The 25119-nt window shown below is 40.9% G+C and overlaps 1 protein-coding gene across 3 annotated transcripts in view; it reads left to right on the top strand.

Annotated features, from left to right (window-relative positions):
- CUX1 (cut like homeobox 1) overlaps window positions 1-25119 on the top strand; it is a 356348-nt gene that overhangs the window by 236642 nt on the left and 94587 nt on the right. For 2 of the 3 annotated variants that reach the window (XM_075854199.1, XM_075854198.1), the window contains 3 exons: window positions 334-1163; window positions 5293-5458; window positions 5794-5850. The exons of the other annotated variant lie outside the window; for it this stretch is intronic. In XM_075854199.1, the coding sequence (XP_075710314.1) occupies window positions 334-1163; window positions 5293-5458; window positions 5794-5850 (1053 nt within the window). The remainder of the gene's footprint in view (window positions 1-333; window positions 1164-5292; window positions 5459-5793; window positions 5851-25119) is intronic. 3 annotated transcript variants of the gene reach the window in all.

Here is a 25119-nt window from a genome sequence, read left to right as displayed (position 1 = left end):
AGTGCTTGTCTGCAGTGATCGTGTGGGTATATGGGCATGTCAATAAACAGCGGCGGTGGGGAACAGAGCGGTGGCGCTGGAACGGCGGGGATCTTTGAGGTGAGTAATGGCTCTTCTTTTTTTTTTTTTTTTTTTATCCCTCCTACCTTGCCCAATTTTTGAAATAACTCGGAAAGCGCTTTTAAGGGAAAATTCTCATCAACATATAACTAGCATATGCACTAAATTACCTCTCCTAACAAAATTTGGCGAAAGTTCAATAATAACTTGTCTTTAAGTGAAAAACAAATAGATTTTTATTCTTACTTTTGTTTTTGAACTTTACTTTTGCAGTTGAGCCGGCTCAGCCCCCTTCAGCATCCAACAGTGGTAATTCTGATGACACTATTCGGTCCATTCTACAACAAGCACGGCGAGAGATGGAGGCCCAGCAGGCTGCTTTTGAACCTGCCTTAAAAACGGCATCTTTATCCCAAGCTGACCTTGCCATTCTCTCTCCAAAAATTATTTCCACCACTGCTGTCTCTTCGCTGTCTTCTTACTCTCCTTTAACCATGTCCCTGAAGAAACATATGCCTGTCTTAGACTCTGGTATCTCTACCTTACAAAACCTTTCCAGTGTAAAAAAAGAGCCACAGGAGACATCAGTGTTAGATATTCATGGCATTTCCGAATCAACACCGAGCATACTAAGGCATGTAAAAAATGAGTTGGGAAGAGGTAATGTTTGGAAAGACCATTGGTGGAGCACTGTTCAACATGACCGGAGAAGCAGCGCCTCGGCTGAAGACACAAAAACAGAGGAAATCAACTGCACAAAGGAAAAACTTATCAATCAGAATAGATCAGAACGGAACCAACTCCAAGGACCCTCCTCTTCTTCAGATTATTGGAAAGAGTGGCCAAATGCTGAATCTCCCTACTCTCAAAGCTCGGAAATTAGCATGACCGGAGCCAGTCGTAGCGAGACGCCACAAAACAGTCCACTGCCATCTTCTCCTGCAGTCTCTATAGCCAAGCCTATCAAACCATCTGTCCCTCCGCTAACTCCAGAGCAGTACGAGGTCTACATGTACCAGGAGGTGGACACTATTGAGCTAACACGTCAAGTCAAAGAGAAGCTTGCAAAAAATGGAATTTGCCAAAGGATATTCGGTGAAAAGGTAACCATCATGTGCATTATTTTCACTTACCTTAATGATTACAATGTTCTATTTATTACCTGCAAAGCTTTCCAAAGAAAACCTTGGCATAGCTCATAAGCTGTTCAAGATATAGTCATTGCTTGATTTGTCTTGATTTGGGCACACGCTAATAAATCATACAATTTATCCGCTCACAGACCATTTTGGCAGACGTTAGATGTTGTTCCTGGACTGTCAAAACGTGTACTTGACACAGATACGATAAATAAATGTTACGGTTGGCACAGGAAAACATGGCCAGACTAAAAATTGCTGAAAGATGCTTTCTTTTAGTGAATATAGTTTTTTTGGGTTTTTTTTTTTTAAGCGCACAGACGCCTACATAACATTGTCTATGACTGTTTCAGAGAATGCATGCTGGCGCCCCCTGTCTGTCGCAGTGGCAATCGGTGAATATTATGCAAAATGTATATGTTCAAAATGCATCAATCAGTAAAGAAAGAAGTTAATGTCTCTGTACTTAGCAGTTTTTGGCTTGTTCCTCTGTTAGTACAAATGACTTTCAGGTGGGGGTTAGCTAAGGAATGCTAAATATGTTACAAGGCATATGGCAATAATACTATTCACTATATTCTGGACAGATCTGGGAACTGCAAATATATATTACTACCTGCTAGAGCATGCTCTGTCAAATCCAATATGTCCAGTATGTATGTTTATTGCACCTTCTTTTGTCATGTTTTATTTTAACCACTTCCTGACCAGAAGCTGTACCCCCTCTTCCTAACCAGGCCCATTTTCAGGTTTTAGCTATGTGCCAATTTAAAAGCAAATTGTTGTTCTATTGTTCTTCTAACCTACATGTATTTGGCCTTGTTTTTCTGAGAACCTATTGAGCTAAAATATTGTGTAAAAAAAGAACAGATATATTTAACTTTTGTTTTTTTTTAAATACGGATGGAAATATGATATTTAGGTGATTTTTTTTACATCTGGTGCATGCTTCTCGGTATACACACCAGGCAACTTCTGCCGACTTCAGCTATACCAAATTTGTGTGCATTCCTTACACGCTGGGCGCAAGACGACGCTTACAATGAATGGTGCGCATACTGGCTTTTGGAGAGAAAATTTTCCAAATCTGGTTTGCTGACACCATTACAAATGTTGTGAAATGCCATAGCACAGGTAAAAGTGTTGTCCAGTCCCAAAAAATTAAAGACCTATCCTCCGGATAGGCCATAAATATCTGATCCAGTCGGGGTCCGACTCCTGGCAACCCCTCTGATTTGCAGGGGCCGCAGCACTGATACGAGGGTTGCTTTCCCTGCAAATCCGCAGGTAAAATCTGCAGCGAATCCACCACATGTAACGTCACCCTGAGACTGGGGCTACAGAGTGACTTTGGGCACGTCATAGCGATCCTTGGCTTTGCGACCTATGTCCTGTAGCCTACACTGCAAGTAACCGCGTCACGACAGTTTGGATTTCTTAAAACTGTCACGTCACGGTAACTTGCGTGTTGCGACACAACCACATTGACTTTTATTACTTGCAGTGTAGGCTACGGGACATAGCGGGTTACCCATGTCACATTTATTATTGAAAAAAAAAAATGTGTTTGTTTTTTGCATTACATTACTCTTCTCCCTCTCTGGCAGCCTGAGAGGGAGAAGATACAACTAATGGAGAAGTTTGTTAGTTACTAACAAACTTTTCTGTGATCACTGTGACAGACTATCACAGCGATCACATGACCGGAGACCACATTGATTGTCTATAGACAGCTGTATCACTGAGCTATTTACAGGCGGTGTGCAAGCACTGCTGGGAGGAGCAATGTGATCACATGACTGGAGACCCCACTGAGTGGTCTCAGGATGAAAGCTCCCTGGTACAGCTGTTTAGAGACACCTGCATTACGGATCTCTTTACCGTCGGCACATAAGTGCCGCTTTGAGGAGAAATGTGATCGCTCAGGTAATGTGATCACTCCTCTAGAGACATCTGTATCATGGAGCTAAATGCCGCTAGGGAGTGGCAAACAGACTAAAGTAAGTGCAGACCTCCTGGATATTTCTAGTCTACGGGCAGTCCGGAACTGGTTAAACACTCCTGAACTGAATATTATTATTCATTTTAAAGCGCCATTAATTCCAGGGCTCTGAACATATGAATGATGACTTTTTTATTTTGTGGTTGCAAAATAATAAACACAAGCGAAATATTACAACATCCTAGTTTGATCAGTGAGGTTTGGAGCAGAAATTTTAACACACTTTTTTATTTTTGTTTTTGTTTTGGGAAACAATATTAAAGAGGCTCTGTCACCACAGTATAAGTGGCCTATGTTGTACATGATGTGATTGGCGCTGTAATGTTGATCACAGCAGTGTTTTTTATTTAGAAAAACGATCATTTTTGACGGAGTTACGACCTATATTAGCTTTATGCTAATGAGTTTCTCAATGGACAACTGGGCGTGTTTTACTATCCAGCCTGGACGTCGTGTATTCAGAATCCTGATACTTCTGAATCTTTTCTGTGAGATTCCAGCAACGGATACGAAATCTCGCGAGATTACGAGGTAAACGAGATTTCGTATCCGTTGCTGTAAATCTCACAGAAAAGATTCTGAAGTGTCAGGATTCTGAGTACACATGACGTCCAGGCTGGATGGTCATGTGTATTCATTATCAGGACACTGTAGTAATGTTAGGGTGTGTTTATGTGGCTGCACATAGTGATATAACTATATCGCTAGTGCAGTGTAAATGAATGGAGAGGAGTGCATGATGCTGATAGGTTAGCGTCATGCACTCCTCTGTACAACGCCCACTTGGTCGAAAGTAAAAATACGCCCACTTGGGCATTAAGAAACTCATTAGCATAAACCAAAATCGCTCCTAACTTTGTGAAAATAGATCGTTTTTTTTAAATAAAAAGCATTACTGTCACCTACATTACAGCGCCGATCTCCTTAAATAGGAGACCGGGCACTTATAATGTGGTGACAGAGTCTCTTTAAGCACTCTCCATATCCACACATGTATGAATATGTGGCATTTTAGATATTCTTTACAACATTATATGTTATATTTTAATGCTTGTCATCCTGTCACATGAGGTGTTTCCTAAGTCATAAGTTTGATTGCAGAATATATCCTGTATTAGAGATGCTATTACCAGGACAATTGCCTTCTATGTTTCTTACTTGTCCCTGCATGACCTTGAAGAGTGTTTGCACTAAGAAGCTCATCTCTACTCGGGATTAAAGTCAACATGTTTAAAATACTGAATTGCAAGAGATGTAAAATTTTTCTTGAAATCTATCTATCTATCTATCTATCTATCTATCTCATATCTATCTATCTCGTATCTATCTATCTATCTATCTCTATCTATCTATCTATCTATCTATCTATCTATCTATCTATCTCATGTCTATCTATCTCGTATCTATCTATTTATCTATCTATTCTATCTATCTATCTATCTATCTATCTATCTATCTATCTATCTATCTATCTATCTATCTATCTATCTATCTATCTATCTCATATCTATCTATCTCGTATCTATCTATCTATCTATCTCTATCTATCTATCTATCTATCTATCTCATGTCTATCTATCTCGTATCTATCTATTTATCTATCTATTCTATCTATCTATCTATCTATCTATCTATCTATCTATCTATCTATCTCCTATCTATCTAGTATCTATCTATCTAGTATCTATCTATCTAGTATCTATCTATCTAGTATCTATCTATCTATCTATCTATCTATCTATCTATCTATCTATCTATCTCGTATCCATCTATCTCGTATCTATCTATTTATCTATCTATTCTATCTATCTATTCTATCTATCTAATCTATTTATCTATCTATTCTATCTATCTATTCTATCTATCTAATCTATTTATCTATCTATTCTATCTATCTATCTATCTATCTATCTATCTATCTATCTATCCTATTCTATTCTATTCTATTCTATCTATCTATCTATTCTATCTATCTCAGAATGAATGAGTGTCAGGATATATTAAGAAGGTATTATTTTCTGGTGTTCCCCTGTAGAATGTCATCATTATAAGTAAATATCATTTGATTGAACATATGGATTGAAATTTCAGGTGCTGGGCTTGTCACAGGGCAGCGTCAGCGACATGCTGTCCAGGCCGAAACCTTGGAGCAAGTTGACCCAGAAGGGCCGGGAGCCATTTATTAGAATGCAGCTCTGGCTGAACGGTGAACTGGGGCAGAGCGTCCTGCAGTCCCAAGGACAGCAGCAAGGACAAGGTACTATAAATATATAAACATCTTGTGTGCTGAGCAGTGAGCGTACACTACCTGCTTTATCTTCTGTTATATTGTTAAAGGTTTTAGACTGCAGTGTAGTCATAATGTGACCTTGGATAATTCTCTGAGACAGACCTGACAGGGGATAGTGTAGTGTTGAGCACTTGTGCTCCTCCAGTTGTGTGGGAAGTGAGATTTGTTCTGCTGTTGGCGGGCACTGAGTACCATGTGTTTTAGTGCCCTGTGGCAAATAAAGCGCTGATGTAAAGAGATTCTTACAGGGTTGATGTCTTTGCCACATCCTCTGCTGATCCACCTTTTATTTCCATTTATAGCCCTGCAATCTACAGCAACTCAGCAGGATTCTGTAATCGAAGGATGTCCAAGTTCAGGTACTTTATAGTTACTCTTGGTCTGAACATGATCTAAGATATTTGACACTCGGGGCTAAGCTTGTTAAGGGGATTTGTGGTGTTTTTGTCACATTCATTCCAATGTGCTGAAGAGTAATTTTCCTAAATCTAAACAGTAATTTCTTTTAAAGTTTTTGGCAACTTTAAAGTTAGGAGATTTCAAAGTCGTTTATATTAGCTCTTAGGCATATTATTCAATATTTAGAAATAAAGCATAAATAATGGAACATTATACCTTCGAGAATATTAATGAATTGATTTGGCACGTCATTGGTTGCCGCTTTTACCAAAGCCGTTACTTACCACAAGGTTGTATTCTGTATATTTGTTCAAGATCTATTTTTAAGATTTTTTTAATAGCTCTTTTGCCCTTACATGTAACTCGGGTCAGCCCTGCGCACTGGAAATTAGAAGCTTGTATATGTATGTACATAGTTACGTTTACCTTCTAATTCCCCGGCTCAGACATTCTCACACTTCCATACACACGCTAGTGCCATTTTTATAGGAAACATGTTATGGAGTATGGGAGATCTAAACATGAAAACTCCATGCTTTGCCCAGATGATATAAAAGATCTGATGGAAAACATAACAGACAAGAAGACCGGGCATAGGATTTAGTCATAATTCAGGAGCACATAAAAAAGTGAAGTCACGTGAAGGTGTTCTGCCTGTATATTTGTGTGTAAAAATTATGATCATGTAACATGCGCGTATAGGTATTCCAGTTTATAACATTTTTCAACTCTCCAATGGATAGGGGATAAATGTTAGATCGGTAGGGGTTTGAATGCTGGGTCCTCCACCGATCACCAGGGTCCCCCGATTCCCCCCACCTGCAAGATGGCAGTTAGGAGGAGTTTGAATGGAGCAGAGGCTGGGCATGCGCGGTGCCGGTCCATTCAAAATCTATAGGCTGACGGAAACAGCCAAGCCCTACCGGTCTAGCATTTATCACCTATCCAGTGGATAGGTGAAAAATGCTGTAAGCTTGAATACCCGTTTAAATGTTTTATCTGTATTAATTCTGTTTTCGAACAGATAAATATAGATATATTACTGTTACTTTGTGTAAAAGAACAAACAATGTGGATCAAATCACACGAACAACAATCAATTGCCAGTCTCATCTATACTTTCTGCAATGTGTACAGTTTCTATTATATCAATGCATTTTTTGGGGGGAAATGGATGCATTGGAAACCTAGCAATCGTACGAAATGCAACCAATCAAATTGAAACATTTTTATACCTGCGTTGAAACAATAATCTGACAGGAAACTGCAAACAACACAATGAATTAGTATTAATACATTTAAAAAAACCAGAAAATCACATAGTCAAAATTATATATATTTATTTGCATTGTGCACTGAGAAATAAGTATTTGATCCCCTACCAACCATTAAGAGTTCAGCCTCCTCCAGACCAGTTACACGCTCCAAATCAACTTGGTGCCTGCATTAAAGACAGCTGTCTTAAATGGTCACCTGTATAAAAGACTCCTGTCCACAGACTCAATTAATCAGTCTGACTCTAACCTCTACAACATGGCCAAGACCAAAGATCTTTCTAAGGATGTCAGGGACAAGATCATAGACCTGCACAAGGCTGGAATGGTCTACAAAACCATAAGTAAGACGCTGGGTGAGAAGGAGACAACTGTTGGTGCAATAGTAAGAAAATGGATGACATACAAAATGACTGTCAATCAACATCGATCTGGGGCTGCATGCAAAATCTCACCTCGTGGGGTATCCTTGATCCTGAGGAAGGTGAGAGCTCAGCCGAAAACTACATGGGGGGAACTTGTTAATGATCTCAAGGCAGCTGGGACCACAGTCACCAAGAAAACCATTGGTAACACATTACGCCGTAATGGATTAAAATCCTGCAGTGCCCGCAAGGTCCCCCTTCTCAAGAAGGCACATGTACAGGCCCGTCTGAAGTTTGCAAATGAACATCTGGATGATTCTGAGAGTGATTGGGAGAAGGTGCTGTGGTCAGATGAGACTAAAATTGAGCTCTTTGGCATTAACTCAACTCGCCGTGGGGGGCGTGGCTTAGGCATGGCGGTGTTAGGACGCGTGCGACCGCAGCTCCGGACTCACCCCGCCGAATATCGCCCGATAGGGCTAACTCACCAGCCGCCTGAACCAGCATGACAAGAGGGAAACACCGTCGGCACCTCCCGGACACATCGGGCACTCCGACCATCGGCCGGTTCCTCCGGTCTGCGCAAGAAGGCACCCCACAGCGGCCCCCCTCGTCCCCTCCAGTAGGCCGCAACCAGCCTTCTCCGTCGCCGCGGGGACACACCCCGCCTTCCTCCCCCTCCGGCCAGCAACAGCACGACGCCTGCACCAGAGGCCCTGGAGGAGAGATGCAGCCGGAGACAGAGGTCAGTGTGGGGCAGGAAGCACAGGGCCACCTCCACCGGCCCAGACATAGGCAATCCCCCTCCTTCATGTTCCTCACCAGCATGTTACCGGACATGGGGCCCCCAACACGGCACCGACAGGCAGGATACTCGAGGCACCACTACCACAACCGCCTCAGAGGCCGTCAACCGTGCCAGACAGCCAGCAGAGCCAGGGGCTGCCGGTCATTTTCCGGGAGACCCCCATCCTGCCAGTGCACACAGGGGATCACCACGCAGCCCTGTCCTCGGGCCCCCCGCTCTCCATGGAACGGACCCTGGCAGAACTTTGGGAGATTGTCAAGGTATTGCCCACTAAAACTGACTTGGACCTCCGCCTCGCACGACTAGAGGAGAAACACGACAGGGCCATCGGTGAGGTCACACAAGAAGTACGTGCCCTGGCTGTGAGAGTAGACACTTTAGAGCGCCAGCACTCCGTCGACTCCCTGGACATATCGGTCCTTTCCCAGTACTTGGCTACCCAAGCTACGCAACTCCGAGACCTCTCCCTACACTTGGATGATGTCGAGAACAGGGGGCGGCGTAACAACTTGAAACTGAGGGGATTGTCAGAGTCTGTACCCCCCCGATGGACTTTACGATGCTGTGACCCACATTTTCAACAAGCTCCTGGAGCGCCCATGGCATATGCCCATAGAGATAGACAGGGTTCACAGACTGGCAGGTCCCAGGAATGGAGACGGCAACCGACCCAGAGATGTTATATGTTGAGTGCATTTCTACAAGCAGAAAGAGGAGATTGCCCGAAGAGCCTGGGAAAAGGGGGCTGTCCCTTACAATGGTACCGACATCACCGTCCTGCCAGATGTATCCAGATTGACACTTTCCATGCACAGAATTGTCCGCCCATTACTGGAGGCAACAAAGGCAGCAGGCGCAACATACAGGTGGGGACACCCTTTCCACATCATCCTCTGCAAGCAGGGAATGTCATTTGCAGTCCGCTCCCCTGACGATTTGGAGGAAGCATTCCAATTCTTGGAGACCTCACCAGTGCGGTTACCAGACTGGACCGAACCGCCGACACCATTCGCTCCCAGAGGAGGCCCGTATCCGGATTATGGGTCCCGTCAGCCGATCCAACCTGGAGCAGAGCCACCCGACCTCCGAATCTCGGAACGTCGACCTCCACGCAGAGACCGAGGGTCAGGGCCCGTTGACCTCCAACCCTCCTGGACGACGCTCGCCGCGGAGGGATTGAATGTTCACTGACGCCGTTTATTTGGCCATTTTCCTGTGCTGCTCTTCGCCTTTTCCTTCTCTCTTTTTCCCATAGGGTTCCTGAAGGATTGTCAGGAACGCATTGCTGGAACTACCATATAGCAAGTTGAGCTGCTGGGGGGCGGGCAGGTCTACACCGGTTGGGGGATGTTTTAAATAGTTCAATTGCACTAATTGTCTCACCTACCTAATCTGTGTCATTACGTAGGGGAAGGTGGATACTGGGAATGTTAACTGTTAATAGGGTGAGTCCGGGGCTTCAAAGCACTTTAGTTAATTGAATTTTCGAGTTGATACTTTAATTGTTGACACGCTGTTACCACACTCCGGTCAATCCTCGTTCCCTTTTAGGGTTCAATGTAGCTGTGTCGTGTTTGAAGGCTTTCTGCGGGCGACACCGCTCTCGTTGAGTAGTGGAGAGGTATTGTACTCCGACTTTAGAGAGCTTGCTCTGAATACATTCGTTCTTTTTCTTCTTTCTCTTTTTCGTCTTCTCTTTCCCCTCCCCTTCCCCTCTGTCACTATTTTTCTTCTCCATCTTACTGTCTCTGCTTCTCTCCCCTCTTTTTAATGCTCTCATGCTCGCTTATGGAATAACATGCACGGCTGCGGGTTCAGGGTGCATATCGGAGATTCCCTAAACAATTGTTTTCAGCGACATGGTACTCTCAGGTGACCCCATGTACTTATGTGAGGCCGATAACTGACCTGTGATCCGTTGAATGTTTTGCACTGTCATTTTCGCATTATGTTGTGTATACTTTGAACGTTTGTGATATAAAATAACAAAATGAAAATAAAAGAATTTATTAAAAAAAAACTCAACTCGCCGTGTTTGGAGGAAGAGAAATGCTGCCTATGACCCAAAGAACACCGTCCCCACTGTCAAGCATGGAGGTGGAAACATTATGTTTTGGGGGTGTTTCTCTGCTAAGGGCACAGGACTACTTCACCGCATCAATGGTAGAATGGATGGAGCCATGTACCGTCAAATCCTGAGTGGCAACCTCCTTCCCTCCACCAGGAAATAAAATGGCTCTTGGCTGGGTCTTCCAGCACGACAATGACCCGAAACATACAGCCAAGGCAACAAAGGAGTGGCTCAAAAAGAAGCACATTAAGGTCATGGAGTAGTCTAGCCAGTCTCCAGACCTTAATCCCATCGAAAACTTATGGAGGGAGCTGAAGATCCGAGTTGCCAAGCGACAGCCTCGAAATCTTAATGATTTACAGATGATCTGCAAAGAGGAGTGGGCCAAAATTCCATCTAACATGTGTGCAAACCTCATCATCAACTACAAAAAATGTCTGACTGCTGTGCTTGCCAACAAGGGTTTTGCCACCAAGTATTAAGTCTTGTTTGCCAAAGGGATCAAATACTTATTTCTCTGTGCACAATGCAAATACATATATATAATTTTGACAATGTGATTTTCTGTTTTTTTTTAAATATAATCTATCTCTCACTGGTAAAATTAACCTAGCCTAAAAATTCTAGACTGTTCATGTCTTTGACAGTGGGCAAACTTACAAAATCAGCAAGGGATCAAATACTTATTTCCTTCACTGTATGTGTAATATATATATATATATATATATATATATATATATATATATATATATATATATATATATATATATATATATATATAATGACACAGCCAGGAATCTTTAGTTAGATGCCTGCATGCCCATCCGGTTTTTATATCTTTATGTCTCCCAATTTCTCACCCAATAAAATTAAAATGATTTAAATATATGTAACTGTGCCAACTGTTTCCAAAAATACCTTCAACTGTTATATCCAATCATTCAAGACAAGTAGAAAGAATACCATATTAAATTAATGACATCAGGGCGACTCCTTTTCCATCTCATTCCATTTGATGGGCCAGTGACAGCGGGTTTGACTTTAAGAAAGGAGTTTTATTGATCGGACAACCACTTAAGAATATTAAGCATCACTTTCCTTTTAGGCTCTGTTAACACTAATGTCATGGCTTCTGTTTTTACTGGATCGACAATGAATATGATGGATCATTTAAGATCTGTTTTTTCTTCTTTTTATTTTTCCTTAAAGGGGTTTTCCAGAACCAATTTACTCAATCCTATTTAACAGAACATGTAAAATGAATGCAGTTTGTAATATACTTGCGTTTGCATTATTGGTTCTAACACCCTGTTCCAAAGCCGGTCACGTGATGTGTCTCCGCAACTAAAATCAGAACTTCCGGCGCTGCCCCGTACTTGAGCTATTACTTCCCTTTTCCGGCCGGCTCAATGTACGGGCATGTCATTCCTGATGTCACTATACACTGAGGGAAAGGGTGGACCGGATCCTCTTTCTCAGCCGTCTATGAGCATGCGTTGTTGCTGCACAAACATTGTTTACCACGCATGTCTAACCTTCTGCTATCAAAGCGCCTTAGTATAGGCAATGAGCCTTAAAGGAAACGGCCGATAAGAGGAAGCTTATTGAGCGCAGTGCGCGTACAGTGAGTAAAATGAATCCGAGAAAAAGCATTCTTACACCATCCTTAACAGGGATCTCAAATTTAAAAAAAATATATTTTAGTATCGGAAAACCCCTTTAATGGGTTAGTTAGGTTTCCTTCAGGTATATGTTTGTTTGTTTGTTTTTTAACTGGGTAAATAGCAGAGCAATTAAACAAAGAGTATCCTGACAAAGAAGAACTAAAGCAAGTGTGAACAGAGCCTAACTTTCAAGCTTCTTTATTTGTTGAGGCTATTTCAGAACAGAAAGGGATATGTATCAGAAAAACTAAAAGTGACCTGCACTGTTCAGGTACACTGTGTGATATATGGTGATATACAGAGCAAAGATTAGGCATTATACCTGGCATGCTGTCAGACTCACAGGAGGGGATGTATGACTGCCTGTATACAGTAACATTGCCTGGACTGGCTCTCACAGTGGAGCAATAAGCAGAAATCAGCGGAGATTGATGGACAGTTCTTCCATGTAATGAATGGACTTGTCCCTGAGAAGCGGTGATCTGTAACCTCACTAGATGACTTGAGCTGTGTGTTGTTACTTTTAAAACTGTTTACCATAGACCTTTATTGTTCATGTCACACTCGAAGGAGATACACACAAAAGTACTTTATTTTGGTTAGTGTCCTCTCATTATTAAACTGGAGGTGGAAAACTGCATTTGAAGTTACAGCTGTGGGTGATCCCCAGGGACTTGGTCTTTCTTCTTTGTTCGTCTATATTCTGAGCTATCATCCATCATGTCTAACCTCATGCTGCTTAGCAGAAGACAAACCCATAGGAATAGAATCTCGTACAACAACAAAAGACAATTGCTAATTAAGGATTGTCCCCCCCCCCCCCCAACACAACCACTACATACCTTGAATAATGGCTCATGCATTAGTGACTTAAATGTCCGCAATATGTTTAGATCTGCTTAAAATAATGCAGAACACAAACAAAAGTCCGTTTTGTTAATGATATCACATGGCAATTAATCTTCCTGGTCCCATAGGATGTGATGGTGAGGATAGAGCAGTTCAGGGGGAGGCTTACTTTATGAAGGTTGTTATAGTTGTCTCAATAAATATGCGCTACTTTTTCAGTAGAATTTTTACATATGCAGAAAAAAAATAATAATACAGGTTGTGCTTTGTTCAACTTAGAAAAGTCAAGGCATTGGCAGATGTGAAATTGCTTCTAGTTGAAAATGAATTATGTCGCCCTCCAGGGCTTCAAGAGTCACTTAAAGGGATTCTCCTCTAACAAACACTCTGAAAAGTTCTGTCTTTAAGTACTTATCGCAGGACGCATCATCCATTTAGGCAGCTCTGTGAATGGGATACGGTATATTTCAAGTATTTGGGTATCCTGTCCATAGAACAGCCTTACAGATGGATCTATACTCAGACTGTTACAGAGGAATCACAACACTGAGGTGTACTAGAATCACATTGCTCAAGTGAAAAGTTTAAAGCGCACCCGATGCCAAACATATAAAATACAGAAGAGTTTAAATACATAACATGAGACCATAAAAACAACACCTACGTTAAACATGAGCTTGCTGAGTGACAGACTGGTGCAGGAGTAAAGGCCCTGCCTTCATGAACTTGGTCTACGAGTGAATGATGGAAGGAGATAGAAGATGATGCTAGAAGCTGCTCATCTGGTAGTGTAGTGGTGGCAGGGTTAAATGGGTTATCCGGGTTTTTAAAATTAATGTCCTATTCCTAAGATAAGCCATCAATATTTGATCGGTTAGGGTCCGACTCTCGGCAACCCAGGCGATCAGCCTGTTCATTGTATCCTAAGGATAGGCCATCAATTTTTAAAACCCGGAAAACCAATTAAATGTAGGATTACATGTGAGGCAGGAGGTGTCAGAAGATTAGGGCAGAGATGTATGGAGGGGACAGGTTGTAGACTGCCTCGTATGTCATGGTTAGTACTTTTAAATTATTGCAATGGGTAGCCAGGGAAGGGACAGGCAGAGGGGAGAGGTAGAATAACTGGGCAGCGGTGGATGGATTGGAGAAGTGCAAGAATGTTAGATGGGAGCCACAGAGAAGCATGTTGCAGTAGCCTAGGTGGGAGACTAACATGAACCATTAAACTCCTATCCAAGTTCAGATTGCCATGATAAATCCACATGCAAATATGTTGTGCAGTGTCCTCTGTGCACAGATCAAACAAGGATCTATTTGGTCTGAGCGTCGATCTTTCATGCGAAAATATCTATAAAGTCAAGTATATTTTATTTTTACTCGATTTGTTGAAAAAGTAGAACAAAGTTTACTTGTCCTCCACATCCATCTAGTTTAGTTTAGTAAGGGTGCACTGACTTCTGGGCTGCCCTTACGTGAGAATGAAAAAAGGACCTAAAACTATGTATGGGTGTGCATTAGTATGACCAAACCGCTCTAGTATTAAAGGGAATGTGTTGCCAGCAAAACATGTTTTGTTTTTTTTAATTAAACATTTAGTGTGTAGGTGATTAAACATTGTTCAAATTTTTTTTATTTTTTTCACGAGTCAGGAAATATTATAAATTAGATTCTAATTTATAATATTTCCCATTGCTGGTCACTAGATGGAGCTATTCCCAAAATTGCAGCATTGCATGTGGTAAAGCAACCACATTGCTTTTTGCTGCAAAATTGGGAAAAAAGCCCTCGCTCTAGTGAGCTCTGAGAATCCCCCCCCCCTCCTTTATCCTGGCTAGTGCCGGGATAAACGAGGGGATTGAACGGTCTAACCTCCTACACTGTGTGTCGCCATTTTTTGAGCTAACACACAGTGTAGTAGGTTTACATACAGTAGTAAACACACACAAACACGAACATACATAGAAATCTCTTACCTGCTCCTGCCGCCGCGGCTCCCTCCGGCCCGTCCGCTCCGTCTGCTGCCGCTGGTCCAAGTGCACAAGTCCGGAAGCCGCGACCGGAAGTAGTAATCTTACTGTCCAGCCGCGACTTCCGGTCTACAGGAAAATGGCGCCGGACGGCGCGCATTTCAAATTGGACTGTGTGGGAGCGGGGCATGCGCAGTTCCCACACAGACGGCGTACACAGAAGTGGATGGGACGGGACCCGTTCGCAGTCCCTATGGGACTGGCTGCCGTATTCCATGTCTGTATGTGTCGTTAATCGACACATACAGAAATGGAAAAAAAAATGGCAGCCCCCATAGGGAAGAAAAAGTGACACACAAATAAATAAAAACGTTTTTAATAAAACACTAACATTAAACTGACATGAAATTTTTTTTTGTGGTGACACTGTTCCTTTAACTGTGTCTTATAATGTGATGTAATTCATTCATAGGAAACCTGGGTGATAGGCAGCGGCAAGACAATTTGCTAAACTCCAATGTAATTAGAGGGCTAGACAACGTTTTCTGGTTTTTTTAAATATAGTTGATAGCGAAAGTTTACAAAATCAATAATATCTATCAAGCGTATAATTTTGTTTGGCCACTGGGGCTAAAGAAATTGTGTTGTTTAACTTTACATGGCACAGTAATATAAAATGTTAAAATAAATGGCCTTCTTACTGGCTCATGTGCTTCCATTATTGTTACACGGGGCAGAAAAAAAATCTGCATTTAAGGTGTACAATGCATTAGGAAAGCCTTTAGACTTTTTACATTTTTTAACATTTTGTATGAAGCTTAGAAGCTTTGTGCTTGAATAAAATAAAAAATTATAGTTTTTCCCCATCGTTCTGCAGTTAATACCCCATAATGACAAAGTGAAAACAAAATGTTAGTTATTTATTGAAAAGGAATAACTAAAATATTGCATTGACATAAGTATTCAGACCCCTTACTCAGTACTTAGTTGAAGCACCTTTGGCAGCGATAACAGCCTCCAGTCTTTTTGGGTATGACGCCACAAAGTTTGCACACCTGGATTTGGGGATTTTCTGCCATTCTTGCAGATCCTCTCAAGCTCTGTCAGGTTGGATTGGGATAGTTGGTGGACCGACCTTTTCAGGTCTCTCTAGAGATGTTCAATTGGGTATGGGTCGGGGCTCTGGCTGGGCCACTCAATGTCATTCACAAAATTGTTCCTAAGCCACTCCTGTGTTGTCTTGGCTGTGTCCTTCGAGTCATTGTCTTGTTGGAAGGTGACCCTTCGGCTCAGTCTGAGATCTAGAGCACTCTGGATCAGGTTTTCATTAAGAATATCTTGGTACTTTGCACCATTCAGCTTTCCCTCAACCCTGACCAATGTTCCTGTCCCAGCCGCTGAAAAACACCCCCACAGCATGATGCTGCCACCACCATGCTTCACTGTAGGGATGGTATTGGGCAGGTGATGAGCAGTGTCTGGTTTCCTCCAGACATAACGCTTAGAATTGAGGCTAAAAAGTTCAATCTTGGTTTCATCAGACCACAGAATCTTGTTTCTCAGAGTCCTTTAGGTGCTTATTTGCAAACTCCAGATGGGCTTTCATGTGTCTTTTACTGAGGAGATGCTTTTTTTCAGGCCACTCTGCCATAAAGCCCAGATTGGTGGAGTGCTGCGGTGATGGTTGACCTTCTGGAAGGTTCTCTAATCTGCACACAGGATCTTTGGAGCTCAGCCAGAGTGACCATTTGGTCCCTGGTCACCTCTCTTACCCTTTTTCCCCTATTACTTAGTTTGGTGGGGCGGCCTTCTCTATGAAGAGTCCTGGGTGTTCCAAATATTTTCCATGTAAGATTTATCGAGGCCACTGTGCTCTTGGGAGCTTTCAGTGCAGCAGAAATTATTTTGTACCCTTCTCACCATCTGTGGCTCCACACAATCCTGTTAATGAGCTCTACAGGCAGTTCTTTCCTCCTCATGGCTTGGTTTTTGCTCTGATATGCATTGTCAGCTGTGAGACCTTATATAGACAGGGGTGTGTCTTTCCAAATCATGTTCAATCAAATGAATTTACCGCAGGTGGACTCCAATCAAGGTGTAGAAACATTTCAAAGATGATTTAGATAGATGGGAGGCCCCCAGAGCTAAATTTCAAGTGTCATAGCAAAGGGTCTGAATACTTACAGTGAAGGAAATAAGTATTTGATCCCTTGCTGATTTTGTAACTTTGCCCACTGTCAAAGACATGAACAGTCTAGAATTTTTAGGGTAGGTTAATTTTACCAGTGAGAGATAGATTATATTAAAAAAAAAGAAAGAAAATCACATAGTCAAAATTATATATATTTATTTGCATTGTGCACAGAGAAATAAGTATTTGATCCCCTACCAACCATTAAGAGTTCAGCCTCCTCCAGACCAGTTAAACGCTCCAATTCAACTTGGTGCCTGCATTAAAGACAGCTGTCTTACATGGTCACCTGTATAAAAGACTCCTGTCCACAGACTCAATTAATCAGTCTGACTCTAACCTCTACAACATGGGCAAGACCAAAGAGCTTTCTAAGGATGTCAGGGACAAGATCATAGACCTGCACAAGGCTGGAATGGGCTACAAAACCATAAGTAAGACGCTGGGTGAGAAGGAGACAACTGTTGGTGCAATAGTAAGAAAATGGAAGACATACAAAATGACTGTCAATCTGGGGCTCCATGCAAAAGCTCACCTCGTGGGGTATCCTTGATCCTGAGGAAGGTGAGAGCTCAACCGAAAACTACACGGGGGGAACTTGTTAATGATCTTAAGGCAGCTGGGACCACAGTCACAAAGAAAACCATTTGTAACACATTACGCCGTAATGGATTAAAATCCTGCAGTGCCCGCAAGGTCCCCCTGCTCAAGAAGGCACATGTACAGGCCCGTCTGAAGTTTGCAAATGAACATCTGGATGATTCTGAGAGTGATTGGGAGAAGGTGCTGTGGTTAGAAGAGACTAAAATTGAGCTCTTTGGCATTAACTCAACTCGTCGTGATTGGAGGAAGAGAAATGCTGCCTATGACCCAAAGAACATCATCCCCACTGTCAAGCATGGAGGTGGAAACATTATGTTTTGGGGGTGTTTCTCTGCTAAGGGCACAGGACTACTTCACCGCATCAATGGTAGAATGGATGGAGCCATGTACCGTCAAATCCTGAGTGACAACCTCCTTCCCTCCACCAGGAAATAAAATGGCTCTTGGCTGGGTCTTCCAGCACGACAATGACCCGAAACATACAGCCAAGGCAACAAAGAAGTGGCTCAAAAAGAAGCACATTAAGGTCATGAAGTGGCCTAGCCAGTCTCCAGACCTTAATCCCATCGAAAACTTATGGAGGGAGCTGAAGATCCGAGTTGCCAAGCGACAGCCTCGAAATCTTAATGATTTACAGATGATCTGCAAAGAGCAGTGGGCCAAAATTCCATCTAACATGTGTGCAAACCTCATCATCAACTACAAAAAAACATCTGACTGCTGTGCTTGCCAACAAGGGTTTTGCCACCAAGTATTAAGTCTTGTTTGCCAAAGGGATCAAATACTTATTTCTCTGTGCACAATGCAAATAAATATATATAATTTTGACGATGTGATTTTCTTTTTTTTTTTTTTATATAATCTATCTCTCACTGGTAAAATTAACCTAGCCTAAAAATTCTAGACTGTTCATGTCTTTGACAGTGGGCAAACTTACAAAATCAGCAAGGGATCAAATACTTATTTCCTTCACTGTATGTCCATGCCCAATTTGAGTTTTCCATTTTTAATAAATTTTCAAAAATTGTAAAAATTATGTTTTTACTTATTAAGTGCAGAATGATGGGGAATTATTTTAGCACAAGGCCTCAACATAACAAAATGTGAAAAAAGTGAAAGGGTCTGAAGACTTTCCGAATGTACGATATATACCAGTGGAATGTAATGCTATGTTGATTGTACCTAATAAATATATTCTCCAAAAAATTTAAAAAAAAACTCTAATTGCCTTTTTTGTGTCCACAGCCTGTCCCTAGCTGTATTGTACTTGAATGGGGATCCTGCAAGCTTGTTTATGAATGGGTAGAAAGTCATGCATGTCCATTTCATATGTAATTGACTAAGCAAACTTATGAGCAATGAACAATGAACGTAGTCATTGCACTGAAAAGTATGAATGAACAATCTGTCTGAAAAAGAATGGCGTTCTCACTTTGCTTTTATCGTGTGTGTATGTATATATAGAGACAGGCCAAGATATTAAATACTGTGTTTATTAGCACTTCTTCAGCTATTTACACTGCACACCTGTCATTTTCACAAGCCGTCTGGCCATGTAAAATAGGAGAAGGCAGTAAATATATTCACTTAACACGTTTTGTAAAAAATGCAAATGCATTACATACCATGTTCTTCTTCTCATAAATTTGTCCCAGATTTTTCTGTGAAAATCTTAGCATATGATATATTTGCTCATACTAGTAATGCAGTTCATCAGGAAATGTCAGAGAAGGACCCTTTATATGTAAAAATTTGACAAACATTAAGCAAAGAATCCGTAAAAATCTACATAACAGAACCTATGGTGAACAGACTGGAATTAAAAATGCTTTTATGATTTACAATAAACTGGCAATTTATAGAAGTCTATAGAGAACCCAGGTAAAGGTGAAAACCCCTAAGGCCACTATTTAAAACAAAATGGCACTTTTTAGTTTTTTTTATACATTGCAAGAGCACTTTGAGAAATGTTATTTATTGTATTAAAAAAAATAATATATATATATATATATATATATATATACATACATACATACATACATACATTTTACCATAGAATAGACCTGGTCAGTCTGTCCTGCCTGGGAGAGCACAAGAGAAGAAGCTAATATGTTTTTCTGCAGTGCCTATTTGCTTTTTATGTGATGTAAGAGGTGGCACCCATTGCCTATTAGGAACCAAAAATAACACTGAATATTATTCAAAGAAAAAAAATTGTATTATAAATATTAGGCCTCCATTAGATTTAAAAAAAAAAAGACGGATGGTAAGAGGTCATTTTCCTTTGCCCTTGTGGCAAATCGAGACCTCCAAGCCAAGTGTAACGGTTTTGCCGAATGTAATATTCTCCCATATTGAGACCATAAATCAAATAGTTTCTTAAAGCAAAGTTGCGGTTTGGAACGGTTTCCATGGCTTCCCAAGTTAAATATAGGCAATAGATTTATTTTTAAATTTTATTTGTTAATGACTTATTCTCTTTGCGGTATTTTTATCTTAAAGGCGTAGTCCACTTTTAGCAGTCAAAGTTATAAAAATTTTCCAATATATTTTTCAAGATCTTTGTTTGTTGTTATTCAGTAGGAACATTCATTGTTTACCTTCAGTGGATAAAATTCTGTCCAGGGTCATGTGATGGACACGCAGGTGCACGGCTTGTCACAGTATGTGTATTACTTCCAAATGTTTAAAAAAAAAAAACGGGGATCACTCCTTTGTGAAGGCGCTCCTGCACAGAAATCAATGACCAAGATAATTTGTGATGAAGGAACAACATCACGGTCGGTGACGATACAAAACTTTTTTTATGTAACGCCATGTATTCACTATGTTACACGTTTCGACCTCGCGTAGCATAGTCAATACATGATATTATATACAAGCATGTTATTTTATTTATATTCCATTTAAAACGTTTTGTATCGTCACCAACCGTGAGGTTGTTCCTTCATCACAAATTATCTTGGTAACTGAATTCTGTGCAGGAGCGACTTCACAAAGGAGTGATTTCCTTCTTTTTTTTTAAACCTTTGGAATTGTCTATTTCATCGGACCACGCTGTTTTTTTTTCAGCTTTCAGCTACAGGTGTCTACTCTGAAGGCCAGCAGAGTGCCAACCGATTGAGTTTGTGTTGTGCCGACTATCATGCACAACAAAAGAAGGCGAGTGTACTCAAAACCCTTTTTTCAGACACCCTTCGGTTTACCTGTCCATTTTACCTTACGATATCACCTTAGAGGAGCGCCGTGTCTCCCTTTTTTCCCCCATTTTTTCCCCACCCTAGTATGTGTATCAGAGCTTTGTCTTCTAACAAGCACCTGTGTGTCCATCACATGACCATGGACAGTATTTATTCACTGGAAGTAAGCAATGAATGTAGCTACTGAATTACAATAAGCAGAGATCTTGATAACCCAGAGGAATTAATATGGAAAGTATTTTTTATTTATAGGAATACTAAACTTAGAAATAAATGATAAAAGTAAACACTGTTGCTCACACTGTTAGTCTGCAGGATTTTCACCGTGTTCCTGAAACAACCCGTCCTGTAGAAATCTTGCAGTGAACACGGGTTCATTGCCTGCTGATCTGTTACATTTTCGGCTGTTTAATGAGTGCTGTAGCTTAGCAAAATGGCGGGCTTGACTTGACTTGACTATCCTTGTGTTCTGTGGCAGACAGGGTAGAGGGGGAGGCTCCTGCTGCAGCCACTTGTCTTTCAGCCAAAAATAAGATAGTAAGAAGAAGGAGGGGGCAAACGGTTGGTTTTCTGGGACACATATATAAGAATTCTTGACGTATTCCTTAATATTAATTGGAGTATGCCACTAAATAGGATTAAAGGAAAATAGGACATTAAGGGAGGAATTGCTGTTTAATGTTCCTTTTATTTCCCACAAATCTCTGATTAAATGGCTTGTTTCATGAGAACAGGTCCCTCTCATAAGTAGGGCATTTACTATATGTCCTAAAAAAGGGAAGCAGTTACGACCCATTAAACAGCAGACCGCACCCCCCAAACATGGTTAAGAAGTGGCATAAGGGCTTATGGAATACCCTTTTTTGACAGATGCCCTCGTTGAAGAATTATTTAAATCGGCCACAATGGAATGAAAAGATAGTAAGAATAATAATATACAGCTCAAATATTTCAACATTTCTTTTTTAAGAAAAGCATTACACATTAATAATCAGAATAATCATGTTAAAGTGTCTAATAGCTGATATTCACATCTAACACTTAGAGCCCAGTTGGAGATGAATGTACGGAGACTTGATTATTTAAAACATTCAATGAGTAACGTAATTGAGCAAAACATAGGCTACACTAGTAGCAAAGAGGACTGCAGATATCTGCAAAGAAAAATAATATAAAAATAAAATCTACGGCAAACGCCTTAAGCAGCATTGGAAGCGGGACTCCCTAGGGGCAACAAAAAGATGTTCTAATCAATTACCACATCATAACACTGATGTATGATAATTACTGAGTGTTTCTCCTGAGATAGTGCAGCATTTGGCTGGGATGCAGTCCTTTCATGGTCCACTGCCTGATTAATATGCAAATAATAGGCTGATTGCATGATGAATGCAGAAAATGAGTTCGCTGATAACGTGAGCAGTGAGGCGAGAACATGATAAATTACTTTTACTGACTGTCCTACATTAAGCACCCTTTCCAAACAATTTTATCTGAAATTGAATGAAGCAGTATGGATATTGTAGGATTGTATAAAATAATGTACCTTAATAACGGCTGCGTATGAGAATAAGAGCCATTTAGTCTCAGCGCTTCACCTCGCGCTCAGCAGAGATTTGTTTTATTCATTATGCGCAATTGATCTCCGTATAAAGGTGAAGTTAGAACACGGGAAGAAGTCAGCTATAATCTGTCATTCTTGGCCTGTTCTAATGAGAGCATTGAGGCCATTATCTGTGCTCTGTGACACTATGAGGATACAGCCAGACTGTCAGATATACACAGCAAGGGCAGCCATTTTGTGGGCTGGGCCAATACCCTCTTAGTCTATTTTTCTCTAGAGCTGGTCCTTTCCCAACCATCCAGCCTGACTATTTTATAATTATCTAGTAATGAAGTATATCTCCCCATGACGGGAACACCTTCTCAGGCTGTATGATAATGGCCAATATTAGGTTTTTAGATCTGTGCTATGTTGGTCTTTTCCTCCAATTATTCTGCGCTACTTCATATTGAACAGATAACGGCCTCCTTACAAGACTTACGTGGGCGGTGGATCATTTACATAAGCTGGCATTTAATGTCCAGATGTCAATAGGCACTCAATTTTGCAATGAAGTATGTTCTCTCTGTAACTCTTAAGTTCTGCCCTTATGACTAATCCTGTATAAAATTCGTAATTTTCGCCCTCGCCAAATTTTTTTTTATAAATCCGGCGTTTTTGATAAAATATAACTTTTACATGTCAACTATTTTTTTTTGACAGACATATAAAATAATTATGTAATCATAGTAAATTCAAACTTTATAGATTTGTGTATTGCAATAATCTAGTAATGAGTTTCAAATAGGTTATACTGTGTCAAAAGACGCTGCACATATTGCACATATTGATGATGTTTTGTACAATGGTGCAGATTTTACAAGCTCCTGGTATCTATATACGCTGTTATTATTAGTATCCACTCCGCATGTCTAGATAAAAAGTTGTCCCGTATATATTCCTTGTCAGGAAATGATAAGAAAAATTGGGTTTTGTTTGGGAACCCCCTACCCGTTCTGGTGTCAAGTGCGGTCAATTCCTTTTGCGACAGGGGGATCGGGGAACCTCTCTTTTGGATGTATATGCTTCAGTCCTCCCGACGCGTTTCTTCGTGGCAAAATAGATTCTTCAGGGGAGTTTTAGCCATATAGCATTTACCTATAACCTATAGGTGCTATAAAAATAATTGGAGCTGTCTCAAAAGCTTCAAAACGTCCTACAGTGGCTGGAGAGGTTTGCTGACCTATGGGTTGTTCAGTGTCAGGGATCGACGCCTGTGTCCAGCGTCTGATGTCAGACGTCTGTAATTATACGGAGGACTATTCACAGTAAAGTCTAGGTGGAGAACTGCTAACTTCACCCTCATTTTAAAAAAAATGGTTGCTTCATCCCTTTTACATTCAAGGCAATTATTGTTGTAGCTTCAAAACTTTAGCTCAGCTTCTTGTTGTTACCTGAAGCTCCAGGGAGAGGTCAAGGGCAGTTAGTAACCACTTTTACGCAGTACTCAATCCTCTGGGGATCCTTTGATCCTCAATGATCCATTATTACGTATGAGCTGGTTACTCTAGCAAGACCTAGAACAGCTCTCGCAGTGTCACTTGTCACAATATCTGCACAGTGTTTATTGTCGCTGATATAACACGAGAACTAAAGACGTGGAGCAGATAAGTACAAAGTTAATGTATTGGGGAAAGAAAAACAAACATATTACACAGTTCTAGTGTCCGCCCCAAAAGATTATTTTTGTAATTTTTCTAATCGCTTAATAATCTGTTTTTAAAAGTCTATATGACAAACAGAACATATCACCAATACGCGTTTTTCCTTATGAGTAAGTGTGAAGAGAGACCTTTTAGCTTACTTGTGTATGGTCGGTAAAGGAAACCTCACCAGGGCACGATCCAACTTTACAACGTCCTATCCCAGCTTGACTAGTGGACATAAACGTTCCAGTTCATATCAGGAGGACAGAAGTAGTAAGGAATGACCAGAAATCTCCACAAAAACAGGTCACTGTTGGGGAGTCAAGGAGCATATGTTTCATACGTATTTAGTAGAAGTAGCTCACTTTTTTTGTTCTGTTTGATGAAGCGGATTTGTTTAACGTCTGCAACTACTGGACCCCGTGGTCCTACTCAACCAAACTAAGATCATCATGGATCCTGGTGGTCTAAATTCACTTTAGTAGAACTACGGGTGGCCTGGGTGTTGTGGTCGTAATAAGGATTCTGAAATGCAGCTGTATTTTAGCCATATGAAACAGAAAGTTAGGTATATTAACCTGTTCTTTTATACTGTTTCCTTAATAGCGTCCATATAGATCATATAATAACTGTCCCTGTTATTTTCAATCCTACTAGCTCGGAGCAAGCAAAAATGTTCATAGATATTAGTTAAAAAAAAAGGCAACTTATTAGTATTTTTAGACGGGAGGGTCTTGGCAGATTTTTTTTTTCTTGTCTATTTAAGAACAGTTCCTGACTGATCAGCTTCAAACACCAATTGTAACACATTTCTGATGAAGGTGGTTATAACTATTGCCGTGGAGAATATTTTAGGTGTCCCTCTTGTTGATCTAATTCATCTCCTACATACGGTGAATAGGCTGTCCCCGTGTTCATGAACCCTACAGTACCTATCAATGCTGTAAGCTGTTCAAGACACTATAGGTCTCATGAATAAATCCAT

This window comes from Rhinoderma darwinii, chromosome 2 (genome assembly GCF_050947455.1).
Source record: "Rhinoderma darwinii isolate aRhiDar2 chromosome 2, aRhiDar2.hap1, whole genome shotgun sequence".
NCBI classification, from domain to species: domain Eukaryota; kingdom Metazoa; phylum Chordata; class Amphibia; order Anura; family Rhinodermatidae; genus Rhinoderma; species Rhinoderma darwinii.
This window is presented reverse-complemented; position numbering and strand designations above follow the sequence as displayed.